This window comes from Acinonyx jubatus, chromosome B3 (genome assembly GCF_027475565.1).
Source record: "Acinonyx jubatus isolate Ajub_Pintada_27869175 chromosome B3, VMU_Ajub_asm_v1.0, whole genome shotgun sequence".
NCBI classification, from domain to species: Eukaryota; Metazoa; Chordata; class Mammalia; order Carnivora; family Felidae; genus Acinonyx; species Acinonyx jubatus.
The window spans coordinates 40,505,680-40,526,311 of NC_069386.1; the positions used below are offsets into that span (position 1 = coordinate 40,505,680).

Genomic DNA, 20,632 nt, shown 5'->3' on the forward strand with positions numbered 1-20,632 from the left:
CAGTTTTTTCATTTGTGTGTTTATAACTTAGAGGAAGAAATGTTGGCATTCTGTCAAATAAAATATGATACTTTGTCCTTTAATTAGAATACAGAGAATGATTTTTCTGAAATAGTAAGAATAATGACTAGAACTGGTACTTTGTTTATTTGAAAAGTCTTTGGAAGCTATAACATAGCTGTTAGGTTTTTTTAAAAAATCATAAGGTTATTTGTGATATAAAAATAATTAAATGATGTTTAGTGTAATGTGCAATATGTATTTTATTATTTTATAATTCTTTGAAAATTGGGAGTTCATGTGTCATAATTATCCAGAAAATCCTTTTTGCATAACCACTTGACGTAGAAATTAAAATTTTGGTTAGCTCAGGTGAGCACTGTTGCTAAAATTTGTTATATGTGTATCATTTGGTGCTAGAGAGACAATGGCTCCAAACTTAATGAGTAGCATAAGGGATCCAGTCTTTAGTAAGAGCCTCCTGCTGTACTGATTATATTTATGCATGATAGTCCATTAGCTAAAATTATTTTCTCTTAAACCTTTATCCTGTGAGATTTAGTCTATATTAGCCATGTCAGTATGTGCAAAGTAATGTTTAGAATAAAACAGAAAGTGGTATCTTTTCTCTGAATTACAAATGACCTAGAATTTCATTGTAAATTACTTAGGAAAAATAGCTAGAACACTTCACAGTTACTGTCCTAGAGTTGGTTTCTGCTCAAGTTTTTAAACTGTTATCCTATGAGTAGATGTGGAGTTTCTCTAGTTGTAGGTATAAGGAGATACAAATGAATGAAGCCATTAATCCAAATATTGTTTGTGGATAAACTACCTTCTCCAAAAAGCTCAAGGCAGTACCAAAACCTATTAACTTTTTGGAATTTAACTTTACTTTGTTGAAAACAGAAAAGCAAATATAGGACCTCATGGGAAAAGTTTTTTTTTTTTTTAATTATTCACTTAGGAAATTATAATAGGGAGGGAAACTAGTTATATAAATCTTCATGATATCACTTAATATGGTACCAATTTATCCTAATAATCATTGCATTTTAATGTTCCCAGAGAAAAATCTGCTGATGGCTTTGTTCTTAGGAATAGGTGACTAGAAAGTAGAAGAATTACTCTTTTAGGAAGGCAGCAAAAATAGTTTTCAATCTAATGAATACTAGAGCTTACAGATTAAACAATGAAAATGTACACTTAATAGTTTTCTTATAGATTTCCTTCTTTAAAATAAAAGAACATTGAAAATACATTAAGGGGAATATATTTTGAAAGGAATTTTTAAAAATTATTTGTATTTAGTGACTACCTTCGGACCGCAGTGGTTTGTTTTGTTTTGTTTTGTTCTTAAATAATGGTAGAATAAACAATCCTATTTTTTCCTTATTTATTGCCAGTTTGGACTAGATGCCTATCTTCATTTGGGCAAACGAATCAAGTCAGAACTGTTTGGGGCCATTTAGGTGTTCTGATTATAACTTGAGCTGTGAAGGACAAACAGATGCCCTGCCAAGTGACAATTCTCCTATGCTCTTGTTTACCCCTTTCCAGTATTTTGAAGAGGAAATGACAATTTTTTCCCTTGCATAGCTTTTGTACTTACTAGTCTCAGTGGCCCTGAGTTATTAAAAACCTAGTAAAAGAAATTAGAGATAAGTTACTATGTGACATTCACTGAAATTAAATGGATGTATCAATAACAATTAATGGTTGTATACTCGTTTCAGCTGCTCTTCTTTTCCTTCCAAAGGCTCCTCCTTGGGAATGCTAGTGCCTATAATTTCAGTGTTTGGCATTGGGGATACTAGGATTCATGCTTTTGAACCATGATTGCTGCTTCTTCCCTCATTCAAGTTAATCCTTCACAATTGGTCCAAGCAAGCAAATATGGTAGGAATGGGTAGAGCAAATAGAGCACATAAATGTAGCTGTTTGCTCATCTGTTCAGAGGCATTAAAGCTAAATTCTAAAACCAAAAAAATGTCTTAAATTACTTTAAAAAGAGATAGGTGAAACATTTCTGCTTAGTGCCTCAGAGATAATAGGACATTTTGTATTCATTAAACACCTGTAAACTACTTCCATATGCCAGTCATTGTTCTGATGCTTAAAACATATTAACTCATTTAATTCTTACAACAGCTCGTCAAAATTTTACACAAAACCTGTTAAATGTGTTGGTATTTTGGTACTTTGATAAATACTTAAAAGATTTGCTGTAGTTGTGTAGAACTGAGCTCATCCATCGCTGAAAGAAGATACCTAACTTTGCAGATACTTAACTTTAGTTTTCATACTTAAGCTGAACCTGGTGCAGTGAAAAATGGTAGGGATACCAAAGCAGCAATTTAAGAAGCAACATCAGGAATCTTATTAGTTAAAATACTATATGACTTGATTTTTTTTCACTCTTAGGCCTTATAAATAAAGTGTTAGCGTTTTACAGCTAAAAATAATACTGGAAACATTTATCAGCATGTGTGTTTCATGGTATAACATGTATGGGTGAAATGCTGTTTTTATCTATGCATTTCAAATTAGATTATATAAAGAAGAGCAAATGTAAATGTTGTCTCCTGTATCAAATTTCTCCTTTTGTCTTCTGATTTTTGTGTGGTAGTGTATTTACTCCTTTTTGGCCAGTTGAGCCCCAGAAAAAAGAAGAGCTTCAAGCAAGTACATGATGGCATGTTTAATTTTTTTCCCCTTTTAGCTTGCCTACATATTTTATGGTTTATAAAGTATGTATTGCAGCTCTGCCATGTTCATTTTGAAAATTCCATTTAAGAACCAAAATTGTAAGGACAAGTAAACCATCTCAAAAAAAAGTCTTGTTGAACTTTGTATTTCCTTTTTATAGTAGATGACTCTGAAATAATACTAAGTAAGAACTGGACTTAGTCACAATTACTCTATAGAAGCTTTTATTGTACTTTTCAGACACAGTATTTCCTATATTCCAGTGAAACAATATTGAACAAACCAAAGTTAATCAGGTTGTTACAATTTTTTTTTAAAGACTTAAGAATTCTTTCATCTCTCATTTCCATAATATAAGTTTTTGTTTTAAAGTATTTTTGATGTCAGCCTAAATATTTGGCTTATGGTTATTTTATTTATTTATCCTAATGTTTTCATATGCTGCTTTTCCTGTTCTTTCTTTTAGTCATACAGAATTTTGTTTGGGTCATATACCTAATAAGTTGCATGTTTTACATTGGGGTCAGCAAAGTATGCCTGGTGAACCAAGTCTGGCCTGCTACCTCTTTTTGTAAATAAGGCTTCCTTGGAATGCAGCCACACTCATTTGTTTATATATTGTCTGTGACAGCCTTCCTAGTACAACAGCAGAGTTGAGTGGTTGCAGCACAGACCTTTAAGACCCACAAAAACCTGAAATATTTCCTGTCTGACTTTTTATACAAAAAGTTTGACCCTTGCTTTAATTTGCCAAGAGGATTTTAATGGGTTGGCCACCCATTTCTAGAACATTTTGGGTTATATCAAAGCAATTCACTCTTTGTATATTCTTCATAGTCAAACCTTTGTGTAGGCAGGCAGTTGACATTTCCGTGTATTGGTGACTCATGAAGTTGATTAATAACAGGAATTTGTAAGATCACCTCCCTCCCATAAAATTAAGGAATTAGCATTATTAATTTTACGGATCAAATTTTTGACTTCCATTTCCTCAATTGGAATTTGAGGATTGGATAATCTTCAAGGTCTCTTTTACATCTGTGGTTCTAACACTAGTTCATTGCACATTTTATTTTCATTTTGAAAAGTAATTTGTAAGTATTGGAAAACAGAACATTTTATTCTGAAATTTTATTATTGAACAAACAAGCTCAGTGCAAAGAGCCAAAAACTATTATTTGTAAGTTAAGGCTAAATCCACATTCTGGATTTGGGGTGCTTATGGAAATGGAAAATGATTATTTCTTTTTTTTTTTAATTAGCTTCTGCTTTATTCTTTATAATTTTTAATTTAATCCATTATGCATACTTGGCATTATTCTTTGGGTTGTTTTACTCTTTTCTGTTTTACGTGAAAAAAATAATCAGCTATGCAGTTTGGAGAATTTTTCAGATTGGTTATTTTTCATGTTCAGTAAAACTGAAAATTCAGCATTTTTTAATCTTAAGAATTCTTGCTAAAACATGGAAGGCAGAGTAACCATGTCTTCTTTGCTATTCTGAATTATTCTAGTAGAATGCATATAAATTAATTCAGTTACTTTATAATATTAGCTAAATTTCTACATCTGATTTTGAAGTCCTGGGGTTTTATTGACACCAGTGTAGTAATTCAGAAATAAGTCAGGCAATCGTTATTTATTAATTTTTTTTCTCCGTGGGCATTAGTGTTTAAATAGTTCTCTTTCCATATCTTTTCCATCTAGTTATACAACAAAACAATTTTTGGAATGCATATTTTATTGACTACCTTAAGATGCATTCCTAATAGAGAAAGTTGGTATATTCATGTGATAGGACATTATACAGTACTCACACAAATGAATTACGGCTACATGTAATAATGTGAATGAATATTGGCAATATACTGATGGAAGAGAGTATGCCCACAAAGATTACATAAAATGATACTTCTTTATAAGTAAAAATTCACTAAAACTAAACATTATTTGTCTTGGCAATACATATAAGATAAAACAATATTTAACATTAATAAAAGCAAAGGAATGATAAACCCAGGCTTAGGGAGAATATAGCCTTAGGTAGGAAGAGATATGGAGAGATGGATTAGAGGAGGAACAGATAGGTAGATACAAGTTACTATCAGTTTTCTAGTTCTTGTGTTCACATTTATTATAAATAAATATAAATACAAAAGCAGGCCATGTGTGGACCAGTGATAAGAGATTATCATGAGCCAAGGATTATGGTTAATCTAATTCATGTACCTGACATCAATTAAATTAAAAAAAACAAAGCTTGTAAGAATTGGACATTTATATATTTATTTAAAGCTAATATTGGCATATGACTTGTTGTGTTCAAACATACTAACGTATTTGTTGTCTAATGTTTTAGTCTGTTTAGTCTAGAAAATGTCCACTGGCAAAACTAATGATATTATATTTAGCAACTATTGTGACATCACTTGGTAATTTTAAATAGATATCATTTTACTTCGAATCTCATATATTCTTGTTTGTGAAACTTTGCTTCCTCTATATAGGAGTTTCACAACATGCAGTAAATATGCATATGACACAGTGAAAGTGTTCCTTATATTAATGAAACCCAAAGGGTGATGTTTGTGTCTCCTTTTTGTATAAGTTTACTTGCCCTTCTATATCCATTTTTTGGTAATGTTTCATTGCAGATATGTAGACACTTTGCTCAGTCTTAACTTACTCTTTGCAATGATAATGTTAAATTGGATGAAATTCTAGTACTTGTAGGTCTTACGAGCAGTGTTCCAAGTGCCTAGTTCTTTTGTGTTCGTAAATGATGGTCTAGTTTAATATCGCAGAGCATTTTAAGCTAAGCATTTTGAGAGCAGCTTCTGCCTTTCTTTTTCTTGTGGCAGTGTGTTGCTAAAGCGCTTTCAGAGACACTGATACATCAAACAGGGCTTTCCCTTTATTTTCTTACATTGCTCTGGTTTTTGTTTGTTTTTTTGTTTTTACCAAAGCATTTTGCTCAGATTCACTTAATGCATGCATGTAATTCAAACGTGAGTGTCCATTTCTCACCAGTTGGTATGGTAGCAGCACTCAGCCCTCCCCTAGTTTCAGAATGTATGCTCTACTTGGTTGTTATTGATACATGTTTGTTCTGTTTGTATGTAGGTCCTATGCACAGTCAATTGGAATCCTTGAGTGACTCTTGGGCTCGCCTGAAACATAGCAGAGACTGGTTATGCAACTCCTCTTACTCCTTTGAGTCTGATTTTGATCTTACCAAGTCTTTGGGAGTTCACACTTTGATCGAAAATGTTGTAAGCTTTGTGAGTGGAGATGTGGGGAATGCTCCAGGTTTTAAAGAGCCAGAGGAAAGTATGTCTACGAGTCCCCAGGCCTCTATCATTGCAATGGAACAGCAGCAGTTAAGGGCAGAAGTAAGTCTTTGATACTTACTCCTCAAGAGGCACTGTGGAAACTTAAATGGAATCACTGACTGTACAATAGTAGAAAAAATTTTTCCTTTTCATCTACTCTTTGCCTCTCCCTCTCCTCCACCTGAACTTTTTGATGTCACTATCATATAGTGGCATAATATATTGTTTGAAATGGACAAAGTGCATTTTTAATTGCCATCTCTTAGAGCAAGATACTGTAATCTTAAGTCTTGCCTTGTCTCCTAGAAACTAAAATGAGACTGGCTAGTGAGCATATACATCTGCTTCTTAGAGCCTCTGGTTTTGACCCATTTGTCTCCACTTAAAAAAGGCTAGATTAGGACACCACAGTAGTAATGATGAATGCTGAAGTTAGTGAACAGAACTTTAAGGGGACCTAAGATGCCTGTGTAGCCTCATAGTATTTCCCTCAAAATATTTATTATTCTGGTTTTAACATGTACACAAATTCTTTAATACTCTTCCTTTAGGATGTGGAGGTTAATTCCCGTTCTCTTAAAGTAAGCAGGACTTAGTGTCTCGGAGCTAGCAGAGTACGAAAAGGGAAAAACATGAATAATTTTACATTGCAGAAGCCTGACACACATCACCTTAGCCAAGTGATCAAGATTAACATTATCAACAATAAGTTATAATGACATCATACATCCCTGAAAATAATGTGTTGAGAAGAGGACTTCATAGTATTTTCCCCTAAATCCATAACTCTAGTCCAGTCGTGAAAAAATATCAGGCAAGCCCAAATTGTGGGACATTCTGTAAAATACATGAACAGCTCTTTTGAAGGAAAGATGGCAACTGGGACAGACTAAAAGAGACTAAGGAGACATGACAACTGAATGCAAAATGGTATCCGGGATTGGATCCTGGAACAGAAAAGGAACATTTTGGGAAAACTGGTAAAATCCAAATAAAGTCTGTAGTTTAGTTATAGTGATGTACCAGTGTTCATTTCTTAGTTTTGATAAATGTACCATAGTCACCTAAGATGGTAACATTAGTGGAAAGTAGGAGGAAGCATACAGGAAGAATCTATACCATGTTTTCAACCCTTCTGTACTATTGTTAAATGTACAGTTATTTCAAAATAAAAAGTTATTGAAAAAAAAAAAGAGGGATAGGCTGATGGACTACAGTGGTAGGTTTTGCCCTCCTAGCTAGGGATGAGAGAGCCAGATGTTCAAGAGACCCACAGAGAAACCTTCCAGAAATTCTTTTTCTAATTCTTGAACGGAACACTATTCATTCTATTTAACTTCCCTGTAAGTGAAGGAAGCAATAATCATAACACTTTATGGTTTTGAACTCTTCGTGTATATATATATATATCCTCGTGAGCATCACAGTAGCTATGTGAGTAGGTTAGAAAAAGTACTATAGGATTAGCCTTATTTGACACATGAAGAAACTGAGATTCAGAAAGTTAAGTGAGTTTCCCAAGGCCACAAAGTACATGGAAGAGTCTGGCCTTGAAATTAGGTCTCATACATCCAGATCTGCTTTGCTCATTGTCCTGTGTAGCCTCTTAATTACTGAAGTGTGCTAGTAGAGTTTTTAGAAATATTTTGATTTTAATGATAAAATACATGTCTACTTTAATAGAATAGAGCCCTAAGAAACGTCAGGATTTTCTGTGCTAAGTATATTATCTGTGTTGGAATTCCTTTGTGTCTCAGTTCAGTGAAGAACTCTAAAATATATTCATTTTGCTTTTCTCAAGCTACGTTTAGAAGCACTTCACCAGATCCTCGTTCTTTTGTCTGGGATGGAGGAAAAAGGAAGCATCTCTCTGACAGGAAGCAGATCAAACTTGGGCTTCCAGTCATCCACACTGCTCACGTCTGTGAGGCTGCAGTTTCTAGCAGGGTGTTTTGGTTTAGGCACTGTGGGACATGCAGGAGCCAAAGGAGAGAGTGGCCGATTGCATCACTATCAGGTAAGTGACAGATCTGGCGTGTGAGGATGCACCTTGCAGTATATTCAGATTCTGGCCATTTTTTTTTTAAACATCAGTTTAATAATGCTAAGGTTTCTGGTGTTTAACATTGAGATTTAAAAATATAAAGGCTTTTAAATGACTCTTAAAGCTATCTAAGTCGTTTAGTTTCCTGAGTAATAGTAGTATAGTGGAGATTAGGTTGTTTTTTTAGATCCTCTGCTGGCTCAGTTGTCATAACCCTTAGCCAAATTGGATAGAGATAGATCTAATTTGGGATAGGGATTGGTGTTTGGGAGAATGGGTTTCCAGAATTTACATTTATACTTTTATCATTTTACCCAGTTTCTCTGATGACTTGAAAAAAAATTTTTTGAGTGTTATCTTTATGTCTTCCATATTTAGAGAAGAAAAATTGCTTTGTGGGAAAGGAGAAAGAATATATAGAATCAGGAATTGTCAAGCATTTAAATATAAATTTATTATAAAGCTTTTATATATTGAACCATACTGAATAATTAAATACTGCCATAGGACTCTAGCATAGAGTAGGATAAAATGCTATTACTTTTATTTGGTAGGAAGTGTCATTGTTACTAATAGAAAAAGTAAATCTTTATTCAGGATGGGATCAGAGCAGCTAAAAGAAATATTCAGATTGAAATCCAGGTGGCTGTGCATAAGATTTATCAACAGTTGTCTGCTACCCTAGAGAGAGCTCTACAGGCAAATAAGCATCACATTGGTGAGTAACTGCCCCCACAAATATAAGATGCAGGTTACATTTTATGCTAGATACTTAATGTTCTATATCTTGTTTTAACATTAATAGGTCAATTTACATGTAAAAGAATACATATTTGAAAATGTAGTGGTGTTCCACATTACTATTTATATTTTTGAATATGCTTTGTTTTAGTGTGTTGTTTACTTCAAAGAAAATTCTCAGTTGTCTTTCTTTCTTTTTTTTCTAGAAGCCCAGCAACGTCTCCTTTTGGTTACAGTTTTTGCTCTGAGCGTTCACTATCAACCAGTGGATGTTTCTTTGGCAATTTCCACTGGTCTGCTAAATGTATTGTCGCAGTTATGTGGTACAGACACCATGCTGGGACAGCCTCTGCAGTTACTGCCAAAGACGGGTGTTTCTCAGCTTAGTACAGCTTTAAAAGTGGCTAGTACAAGATTGCTCCAAATTCTAGCTATCACTACAGGGTGAGCATTATAGATGTCTTGATGGAACTGTATGGCACCTGGTCTTTTCTCATTTGAGTAATTTCCACTTCCCCCTAATGTCCTTTGTGTGTTTAAGTACATTTACCCTACTATGTTATTACCCTTTTTTTTCCCTGTTACTTCATGTAGGACTTACGCTGATAAACTGAGCCCCAAAGTAGTTCAGTCCTTGTTGGATCTACTCTGTAGTCAGTTGAAGAATTTGTTGTCCCAAGCTGGTGTACTACTTATGGCCTCTTTTGGAGAAGGGGAAGGAGAAGAGGGTGAAGAAGAAGAAAGAAAAGTTGACTCCAGTGGAGAAACTGAGAAGAGAGATTTCAGAGGTAGCATAAACCTTTTTTTGTCATTATTTACAAGCATTTATTGAGTCCTCATGTGAATATTAGAATGTAGACTTCTTTCTGTTGTGAGGAGTGAAAGAATTTTTTTAGAAAGAATTTTCATTTACTCATTTATAAACTCTTTTGCTCTCCAAATAAGTGTGATTTCGATGAGCTCCTGACTGAACCTCTTCTCTTTAAAGTCTTTTAACCCTGATATAGCAACCATACTGTTCCCTAAGTTCAGCTTCTCCTTGGCTGTCCTGGTTCTAGAATCTAGAGGTTCTAGGTGACTGATTCCCCCAGGTTCTGTTTTCTTAGCATTTGATCCTGACAACCCATCGTTAACCATAGTCTTGACTTAAGTGTTCCCTCAGGAACACAGGTTTTCATATATGGAAACTAGGTTAAAATTAAAGGACCTGAACAGTAGAAGTACTTCCTATATCTGCTACATAATTAAGGAATAAAGATTTAAGATTGGCCATTTCTTAAAGAGATTTTTATGAAACTGCCATGTCTTATTACTGTAATAAACTCTGGGAGACCTTAAATCCTCTCTGGACCAAGATGGCTGGCTGGCTGGCTAGCTAACTAGCCAGCCAGATGAATGAATGGATGGAGAGAGAGCAAGTTACTTAACCTTTCTGTGCCCACAATTCCCTCATCTGTAAATAAGGATAATAGAACCAACCTCCTTAGAGTGTTTGAAGACTAATTAAATACATGCAAAGCACTTAGAGCAGTGTCTGGCACATAGTGAGAGCTATGAATGTGGATGTTAATATTAATACTGGAATACTGTACTAAATATTAAAATTAAATAAAGTAATATTTAAATAATATTGTGTAGATAGGTGGGTTGGTAGAGGAAATACCTGTGGATACAAAAATGATAAAACATGGTCTCTACCCTTAGAGACCTTCTAAGGTAACCAGAGAGGCAGACATGTCAACAAATAATTACACTGTAATACAAGAAGCTCAGAAGAAATAGCTAAATCTCTTAAGTCAGAATCTAGGAGGATATATGAGTCTAATTAAGGACTAGCTTTTGGTTTGAGGGGCTACCCCTGTGTCACATTCCTTCTTCCTGTTTATATAAAGAGTGTGGTATTTTTACAAAGACCATGCCAGACTCACAAGGCATGGTAAAATAAACAAGCTTTTAATGCCTCCTCCTGTTTTTCTGAGATCCAGTGAGGGATACACGGTGATTAAGGTAATAGTTTCTCACCACTCTGTGCTGAGTACTGCACATATGGACAGCAGGGAAGACCTAATAGAGTTACTTCTCAACTTATAGGCCCCTTAGGAAAACTGGGCCCTTCCATATCTAGTAAAGAAAGAAGCACTTCTTCCGTAAGTGCATCTCAGCAGGTGTAAGAGCAGATGGGATTCACATCCATTCCCCTCAGGTCGTCCTAGAGAGAGGGCTGTTGCACCATCTCTATTCATGGGGATGGCTGGGAGTGAGACTGATGCAAGTCAACGGTGGCCAGGTATTAAAAACCCCACAGACACTCTAAAATACTTAACTGAAAGTAAGGTGTACCTTTGATTTCAAACTGGTATTGGTACTGAAACACATACCATCTCCAAATTGTATTAACCGTCTTTCTATTTAAGGTCTCCAAACTTAATTAATTCAACTAATTAACTAATTTAGTATCATGTTACAGAGATGCTTGCTGGGAGTGAGGATGGGGAGTAGGATAGAGCCCTCATAACAGATTTTCCCAAGGATCTCTACCAAGAGAGAAGGCTTCATAGAAGAGGTAGCTCTTGAACTGGATTTTGAAGAATGTGTAGGAACAGGGTTGGAGTAGTATGTGGGTATCCAGCTCAGGCTAATAACTTTATATTCTTCAAACTGATATTATAAAAATATTTGCTTATTAGCATTTAAGTAAAGAAGAGGTAGAGGACCATGTAGAGGAATTGTAGCAGAGGAGTACAATTGTCTCTCATTGTCACCAGCGTTCTAATTCTGTCATAGACATGCACACCCATCTCAGCAGAACAGATGTCCTCTAGTTATGACAAGATGTCTGTGAAAGTAGATTGCTGGCCATTTAAGTGTGGTGCCCTTGGTGCGGGGGTCTCCTTCTAAGTGACTCGTCTGTGTATTCCTTAATTTGACATGCCAGGATCTCCCTGAAAGGAATGCTGTGTATAATACTTGCCTCCAAATCATTATGATTTTGTATGTTTTAGTGCCCTGTAGAGATTGATATTCTGGGCAACTGCCTCACTGGCATACTTCTTCCTCTTGGCTCTGAGTAGGATTTGCCAGGCTGAGAGGGTATGAAAGGTGATGGATGATGATAGAACGTGGTGTGTTACAGGAAGAGCAGATAGTCCTTTGGCCTAAAAATGCACAGGGTGGAGGGAAACTATGAGAGGGGCGACAGGAGAGAAGCCGGTACTGTTACTGGTGGAAAAACCGAGAAGATTGCTTAGAGCAAGTTTATATAAGAGATATACATGGAGTTGGTGCTCAGGCAAACCAGACACAGCCTTATAAATGTGTTTCTTTGTAGAATCTGAAAACACCAAGTCTTCTTTAGGGATGTGATTCTTAATTTGATGGGGCTGGGGGAGGTCACAGACGTTTTGAAAATGTGAATCAAGTTGTGAACTCTTTTACTAGTCAGATGTACACACAATTTTCATACAACTTTAGGGGGTTCACAGACCATTTCTCTCAGATTCTACCTCATAGAACTCTAGACTTGGATAGAGAACTGTTGCATTTTAAAATAGCAGTAAAAAAAAAAATGCACAAAACCAAGTACACATACTTTGTTCTAGCAACCTCACTATTATTATACACAGATGTAAAAAATGTTTTTAAGTTCGGCTTTGTTTTCTGACCTTTCCCCATGGTGTTCTTTAAGTTTTAAAAATTCAGCAGCCAACTGACAACTTAGATTTTGAATTAGGTTTGGGCTAACTACAATCTAAATGCAAGTTACTTGGTATGACTTTTTCCTGTTGATTTTTGGTTGTAATGTAAACTTTTCTCTTTACTCTTCAGCTGCTCTTAGGAAACAACATGCAGCAGAACTGCATCTGGGGGATTTTTTAGTTTTTCTTCGCAGAGTTGTATCTTCAAAAGCAATTCAATCAAAAATGGCTTCCCCAAAATGGACAGAGGTGCTTCTAAACATAGCATCTCAGAAGTGTTCTTCAGGTATATGACTTTTGCCTTATTTTAGAGTGTTTTTATACATTACGTGTATTTTATTCAGATAATACCACACTTTAACAACATTGAATATTTGACCTTGATTTCAAGACTTTTGTTTTCTGAGTACTTACTCGGTCAAAAGGAAAGTCCAATTTCAGGAGTAAAATTTGATAGGAATTAATAGAAAGTAGCACCAGGCTAGATTATGGATTTAATCTAAAGAGAACTTGACTCTATTTGTTTGGATTACCATAATAAAAAGCAGAGAACATCCTGTTTAATAATTGGTGCAGATTTTGATGTCACTTGTTGGATTATCAAAATGCAGGTCTGATTGTCCGTTCTCTATAATCATAACATGATTTCTGTTGTCTTGATTGTAACTTCTGATTGTATGCTGTCTATGTGAGCTCTATGTAATAAGCTTAACTCCAGGTTCTTAGTCTAAAAGTCTGGTCAGCCTTCATAGATTACTGTCAGTCCTTTCCTAGTCTTTTTTTTTTTTTTTTTAAATTCATTTATTTTGAGAGAGAGAGAGAGCACAAGCGGAGGAGGGGCAGAGAACTGAGAGAGAGAGAGAGAGAGAGAGAGAGAGAGAGAGAGGCAGGCATGTGGAGCTCAAATTCATGAACCATGAGTTCATGACCTGAGCCCAAGTCGGACACTTAAATGACGGAGCCACCTAGGTGCCCCACCCTCCAGTTTTTTTTTTTTTAATTGTGGTAAAATGTATATAAAATTTGCAGTGGTGTAAAATATAAAATGTACAGCTTTTAATTATTTAAGTGTATAATTCAGTGACATTCACTATATTCACAGTGTTACTCAACCATTACTACTCTCCATTCTGGAACTTTTTTATCATCCCTAGTCTTTCTTAAATAGGCTAAAACAAATTTAATTTTCCATGGTACATGTTGTTTTATATGTATACGTTGTCAATATACTTTGCTAGTTTTTCTTAACTCGTATAACTTATAACAGGCTTTTTTCTCATTTAATAAGGTGAACCTTATATAATATTAAAGTCTTGGAGCATAAAGAAAAAACCAGATATTCATTTATTTTTAACTGGTTTTGTTGTAGTAGTAGGTATAAAAAAGAGCATCATTATTCTGACTCTGCTTTTGCTTACTTCAGAAAAGTATAAACTGCTTACTCCCCATTAATCCGAACAGTCTCTGTGAGGCAGTCAAGGCATGGATGGAGAAGCAATGAAAGGATATGAAAACCTGAGCTTTAGAGATTAACAGACCTGTTTAAAATTCTCCTTCTGCCTCTGCTGAGCTATGGTCACATTACTTAACTTCTCTCAGCCTCACTTTCCTCATCAGTAAAACAGGGATGTGATGTAGGATTTATAAAGATCAATAGAGTTACTGTGTGTGAAATGCATAGCATAGTACCTGGCACAGGTAGTTATTATAGTGCTGTTCCCTTTTATATACAGAAAAACTGAGACGTAAACATGAATATTCATGTACATTAGTGGGTCTGGGCTGAGTCCAGAATTCTTGTGATAATAGGTTGAAGTGTCGTCCATTCCACCCATAAATGCTTAGGAGCCTCAAATATGTTTATTCAAGAAGTTCATTTACACTTTTAAAAAAATTTCTTAATGTTTATTTTTGAGAGAGAAAGTGAGAGTGGGGGAAGGACAGAGAGAAAGGGAGACAGAATCCAAAGCAGGCTCCAGGCTCTGAGCTGTCAGCACAGAGCCTGATGCAGGGCTCCAACTCAAAAAGGTCACAACCTGAGCCAAAGTCAGACGCTTAACCAACTGAGCCCCTAGGTGCCCCATTTACACTTTTTAAAAAATGTTTGTTTATTTTTGAGAAAGAATGAGAGAGAGAGAGAGAGAGAGACCTAGAGAGAGAGACCTAGAGACCTAGCACAAGTAGGGGAGGGGCAGAGAATGAGGGAGACACAGAATCCGAAGCAGGTTCCAGGCTCCAAGCTGGAGTACAGAGCCCTACATGGGGTTCGAACTCATGAACCATCAGATCATGACCTGAGTCAAAGTCAGACACTTAACCAACTAAGTCACCCAGGCGCCCCTCAGTTACACTTTGAATTTAAGTCACACTGATAATAAGAAAATGTCTTTTCCCTCCCCAGGTATTCCTCTCGTTGGTAACCTAAGAACAAGGCTCCTTGCACTTCATGTCCTTGAGGCTGTGCTACCAGCTTGTGAATCTGGCGTAGAAGATGATCAAATGGCTCAGGTTTCTATTTTTAAAGCTATTTAGAAGATACTTTTCACATCTGTAACGTTATTTTTCCAAAATCTAAATTATAGTCTCTTCAGTTGTAAATGTATCATTTATTTAATAGCTAGACTTCTCCTTCTGAAATTGCTTTATTATTTAATTTCCAAGCAAGGAGAAAGAGAAATTAAGTTATGGGTGTGAGGAGTAGGGAGATAGTGAATACTTAAAAGGTCAGAAGGAAAGGAAGATCTGTGGAATTTCTTCCTAGGTTTGGGCGTTTAGAGAGAGAAGTGTGTGAGGTTGTGTGTCTTCATCAGAGGTCCATGTAGCGAAGAAACATGAGGGTAGTGGGACCCACTTTCTAGTGGATTAACGATCTTTCTAGAAACAAGATATTTAAATTACAGCCAACCACTGAAAGTAGTTGTTGACTTTGGTATGATGAAATTTTACATGTGACTTAGTATTACTTACATGATTTATCTTTTCTAATATTACTTAAAATCACCTTTACAAATTTCATCATTCTTTTTCCTTCAATAAATAGGTTGTTGAACGCCTCTTTTCCCTTCTGTCAGACTGTATGTGGGAGACACCCATTGCTCAGGCCAAACATGCTATTCAGATAAAGGAAAAAGAACAAGAAATAAAGTTACAGGTAAGCGATTCTTCCAAAAAGGTATTTTTAGACCACACAAGTAAATACCCTGTCTCCTGTCTCTGGATCCCTTCTTCTCTGAGGGACTTGGTTCTACCAGTTACTCCATATTCTCTCTGCACTTTCTTCTTCTCCACTGGTTCTTTCTTCTCAGCTTATAAACATCTCTAATTCCCACCCTCCCAAACTCCTTTTTACCAAGAAGCCTCCCGTGTTCCTGTCTTTTCTTTCATTGCTAAGCTTCTCAAAAAAGTAATTTTATACATGTTGGGGCCACTCCTTAGTTCTCATTTTCTCTTCAACTCAATTGTTGATCTTCCATCAGAGCACCGAAATTAAATGACAAAGGTTAGTGCCAATTGCTAAATATAGGATACACTTTTTTGTCCACATCTTACTCCATCTCTGGAAACTCTAGCCTTCTATTGTTTTCGAAACTACCTTATTCTACATCGCTAGTCCTCTGCCCATCCTTGGTTCCCTCTAGAGGCATCTCTTCTTTGGTGCCACGTTCTCCTAGCCTCCATCCCAAACACTGCTGGCCCTCAGAGTTCCAGTCTTAGCTTTTCCAACAGCCTCAGTATATCCGGGACCATTTTCACCTGTATGCAGTGCCTTCCAAACTTAAATGCTAGCCCAGGTGTCTCCCCATCAAATCTTTATACTTTTCTCCCTGTTCCATTTTCTAATTGATGGCACCATCATTCACATAGCATTTCAAACCTGAATTCTTGGGAATTCTGGATTTTCCTGATGTCTCCCGATCCACATAGTCATTGGGCCCCATTGATTTTACTTCCTATATAGCTCTTAATCTTAAATCCATTCATTTAGCTACCTCAATCTTTCTCTTGGTTTTTTGAGTCCACACTTTTTCTGGTTTTCCTTCTATCTCAGTACAGTGACCTCTTCTCATTCTTTTATATTGGTTCTTCCCTCTTCTGTTTAAGTGTTAGATTATCCCAGGCCTCCCAAGACCCCTTCTTTTTCTCACCATCATCCCCATTCCCTTTCCTTCACCCAACAAAACCTTATTCAGACACATATGCTGTTGCTTCCCAAATTTTTAATTCCAGTTCTAACATTTTCCCTGAATTCTGGGCTACCATATCCATCTTCTACTTGCCTTACCACTTGAATGATAGTCTAGTAGGCATCTCACACTTCATAGCATTTTTAGTTCTATGAGATCCTGTTCCTTCCTCAGCTTTCCTATCTTCCTAGTTAGTGACTTGACTAAAAAAACCTAGGTGTTATCCTCTTTCTGTCACCACTACCCTCCCGCCCCCCATTTTCTCCCTCCATACAATCTCCAAGTCCTATTGTTTCCTTTGTAAAATATAACTTGAATTTGCCCACCTCCTCATTTCTCTGCCATCACCCTGTTCCAAGCCACTATCATCTCTGACTTGGACTATGCAGTAGTCTCCTAAATGGCCTTTTTGTTTTCATTTTTAATTCCCTATAGTCCTTTCTCTGCATGGGATTTAGAATGATCTTTTAAATTGTAAGTCATAGCATGTTGGTACTGTGCTTAAAACCTTCCATTGGTTTCTCATCATTCTTGGGATAAAATCTAGAACTATTCGTTCTCCCCCCTTTTGCTCACTACACTCAGAACAACTTGCCTTCTTCCTGTTTCTTGAACACACTAAGTTTGTTCCTTCGTTTATGCTTTGCATGGCTATTCTTTCTACCTAGAGTACTTCCCCCATAGGTTTTTCAGATGTCAAGTTCTTCTTACTATTCAGGTCTCAATTATCACTTCAGAGAGTCCTTTCCTTATCCTCAATCTAGAGTTAGTTGTCACATACTCTGTTACATGATTTGCTTTAATTTTGACATAGCACTTATTACCTGATATTTTTTATTTATCTTCTATCTCTACCTTCTAAAATGTAAGTTCTAATATATATATAAAATATAACATATTATAATTAATAAATATATATCATATTTTTTAATTAATATATAATATATAATATGTAACATATATAATATAAGTTCTGTGAGATCAGAGATCTTATCTCTATCTATCTAATATACTGCTGAATATATAGGACCTGGTATAGTAGTAGATACTTAATACTCATTGAATGAATTAATAAGTTCAAGTTCTCAGTATTTTTTACTTGAACTCTTGTGATAATCTTCTGATTGATCTCTCTGCCTTCATCCTATATACACCTGGTAGAACAATGTTTCTAAAGCACAGATCTGATTAGAGATTCTCTATATAAATTTGTGTAGGCACTCCCTGTTATCTGTTAGGTTCAAACTTAAAATGGCGTTCAAGACATTCCATGATGTTCTCTTTTCTCTTTCTAGCCTCCTTTTTTGCTGTCTCATCCTCTAGACATTCCACACTGCTTACAATTACCATAGATCACTGAACTCTTTTGTACCTCCATGCCTTGGCACCATGGTTTATATACTGCCTAAATGTCTTCCTCTTCTTTGACCATCTGCTGAATGCCTCATCATTTAGGACTCACCTCAGAAATCCTCCTCTTTTGAATGCTTTCCTTCTCTTTCCCAAGCATGTTTAGACACTTAAACCTTTTTGTTTCTGCAATACTTGCATGTAACTCTTGTTATTCTCCACAGTACTGGTGGTACTTATTTCTTTGACCCTAATTGGACCGTAAGCTTTATGCATGGACCCCGCTGTATTTATCATTGAGTTTCCTTGCTTACATTGTACCTGGTACATAGTAGATACTTAATAAATATTTGTGAAATAAAACCAAAGAGTCTTAGAATATATATTAACTGAGATCTGAATTATTCCAAAATACTGACCCAGCTTCCTTTTTGGTAGAAGCAGGGAGAGTTAGAGGAAGAAGATGAGAATCTTCCTATACAAGAAGTATCCTTTGATCCAGAGAAAGCTCAGTGTTGTCTAGTGGAGAATGGACAGATTTTAACTCATGGCAGTGGAGGAAAAGGATATGGATTGGCATCAACTGGAGTAACTTCTGGATGCTATCAGTGGAAGGTATGTAGAATTCCAAGTAGTTTTTAGCATTTTGTGTTTTAGTCCTTACCAAAAAACGTTCTTACCAAAAATGTGTATCAAAAACTTTTTAAAAATCAGATGTAGGGACACCTGGCTGGCTCAGTCAGTAGAGCATGCAACTCCTGATCTCAGGGTTGTGAGTTCAAGCCCTATGTTGGGCATGGAGCCTACTTAAAAAAAAAAAAAAATCATATGTAAATGTTTTATCATTATGTAAGATGTTAACATAAATGGAAACTGAATGAAGGTATACAGGAACTCTATTATTTTTGTAACTTCTATAATGTCTTCTAAAGTTACCTGAAATTTTTTTTTTAAATGAACAGTTAAAAAATTATGATAATCCCTCTCATGAGGGATCACAGAGATCATACTCAGCCATGAAAATACAATAATGATGTGATGTTTCTGCCTGGGAAAGCCCATTAGAGATTCCATGCCCAAGATTTTTATTGGGTGCTGGTCACCCTCTGACATACACTAAAATTTTAGATTCCCAGAAGGAAAGCAGGTGTTTATGTTAAACTATAACGTTGTACAAAACAGTCTAGGCACAATGAGCTACCCTTCTTGTAAAGTTTTTATCACTGAAGGGAACTGGTTATCATTCTAGTTCCAGATGCCAGCCAAGGACCAACATTGCAAGCAGGCCTTTCTATGGATGGCAGTCTCTGCTGTATTAATTCCTTTTTATCACAGTTGACCCCGTTGGCTCTTGGCCATAGTCTCTTTATAGTAAAATTATATTGTGTGTGTGTGTGTGTGTGTGTGTGTGTGTGTGTGTGTGTGTGTATACACACACATACATATATATGTATGTGTAGTATATACTATAAATAATATAGTATATTATTATCAGTAGGGCGCCAGGCAACAGGGTGAGACCAGCCTGTACTATTGACTTCAGTTATGCTTCCTTGGTTTTAGACTTAGCTAGTTAAAAACAAATCTCATTAACCATAAATGTCTGTCATAGAAAGCCATGTGGATTTGTCTTTAAGTTTTTTATATTAACTCACTTAGGCATCAGTTCAGCACAGCACACCTCTGGCCAGTCCAGGGCTCAGGTAGTGTCATGATAGGGTGTATACACAAGAAATACAATTCTAGAAGGCATACATGCTATCCCTGGAAACAAATAGTTTATAATTGTTAGGATACCCCTAATCAGGTTAAGCAGAACATGTTAACGGGGCCCCAATGTGACATTCCACCAGAGGGCCCCCCACTCTCTATTCCCAGTGCAGTTTGAATAATCTAGAGTCATTGGGACTCAGATACTGCCTAAAGGCAGTCATTTAAATGGTTTTGTTTTTCTCTGACTTCACTTTATCTGCCTGAAGAGCATGATGACATCTAGAGGTGTGCTGGAAATGTGCAGGTGCTGGGGCCAGCCACCCCCTGTTTCTTACAGCCTGTCATTTGTAACGGGAGGCTCAGCAGTCAGGTTGAATATGAAGTACTCACAGTAGCCTTCAAGACAATATAGATTTTTTCCCCTCTAAAGAGAAGCAGTTCTCAAAAACAAAGATCATTAATGCCTTCCCCACTCCTCCACACTTCCCAAGGGTCTGGGTTTTTGTTTTTTTTCCCCCCTTATTCTAAAATCAGTATGTCTCATTTAGTAATTATAACTTCAGATTTTTTCCATCATTTTTTTTGTCTTCATTTAGACCTTTTGTCCAGAAGGGTTGGGTGCAAGGACAAAAGAATTTTTACACAAAAACATTTTCATACAACTTAACCAGAAGAGTTAGTTGGGAGATTGGTCAGGACAAAAGCCCAGTTAAAAAATTTTTTTATTTCAAAATAGAAAGTTTAAAAACCTCCTCTTTTATCCTAATCATTTATCTAGTTAGCAGCCTAGAAAGATAAATCTCTTTCTGTGAGAGCTTCTTTTAATAAAAGGCCTTACTAAAATAAGTGTATCAGAAGAAAGATG

At 36.0% G+C, this 20,632-nt stretch overlaps 1 protein-coding gene across 10 annotated transcripts in view; it reads left to right on the forward strand.

Moving 5' to 3' along the window:
• The window catches only part of HERC1 (HECT and RLD domain containing E3 ubiquitin protein ligase family member 1), a 185,545-nt gene that overhangs the window by 100,005 nt on the left and 64,908 nt on the right, over positions 1-20,632 (forward strand). For 7 of the 10 annotated variants that reach the window (XM_053223904.1, XM_053223903.1, XM_053223910.1 and 4 more), the window contains exons 26-35: positions 2,630-2,695; positions 5,832-6,100; positions 7,842-8,057; positions 8,682-8,802; positions 9,032-9,269; positions 9,420-9,613; positions 12,651-12,806; positions 14,922-15,028; positions 15,561-15,671; positions 18,493-18,669. In XM_053223904.1, coding sequence (XP_053079879.1) covers positions 2,630-2,695; positions 5,832-6,100; positions 7,842-8,057; positions 8,682-8,802; positions 9,032-9,269; positions 9,420-9,613; positions 12,651-12,806; positions 14,922-15,028; positions 15,561-15,671; positions 18,493-18,669 — 1,655 coding nt within the window. The remainder of the gene's footprint in view (positions 1-2,629; positions 2,696-5,831; positions 6,101-7,841; positions 8,058-8,681; positions 8,803-9,031; positions 9,270-9,419; positions 9,614-12,650; positions 12,807-14,921; positions 15,029-15,560; positions 15,672-18,492; positions 18,670-20,632) is intronic. The other 3 variants (XM_027067475.2, XM_027067467.2, XM_053223905.1) reach the window with 2 other exon arrangements.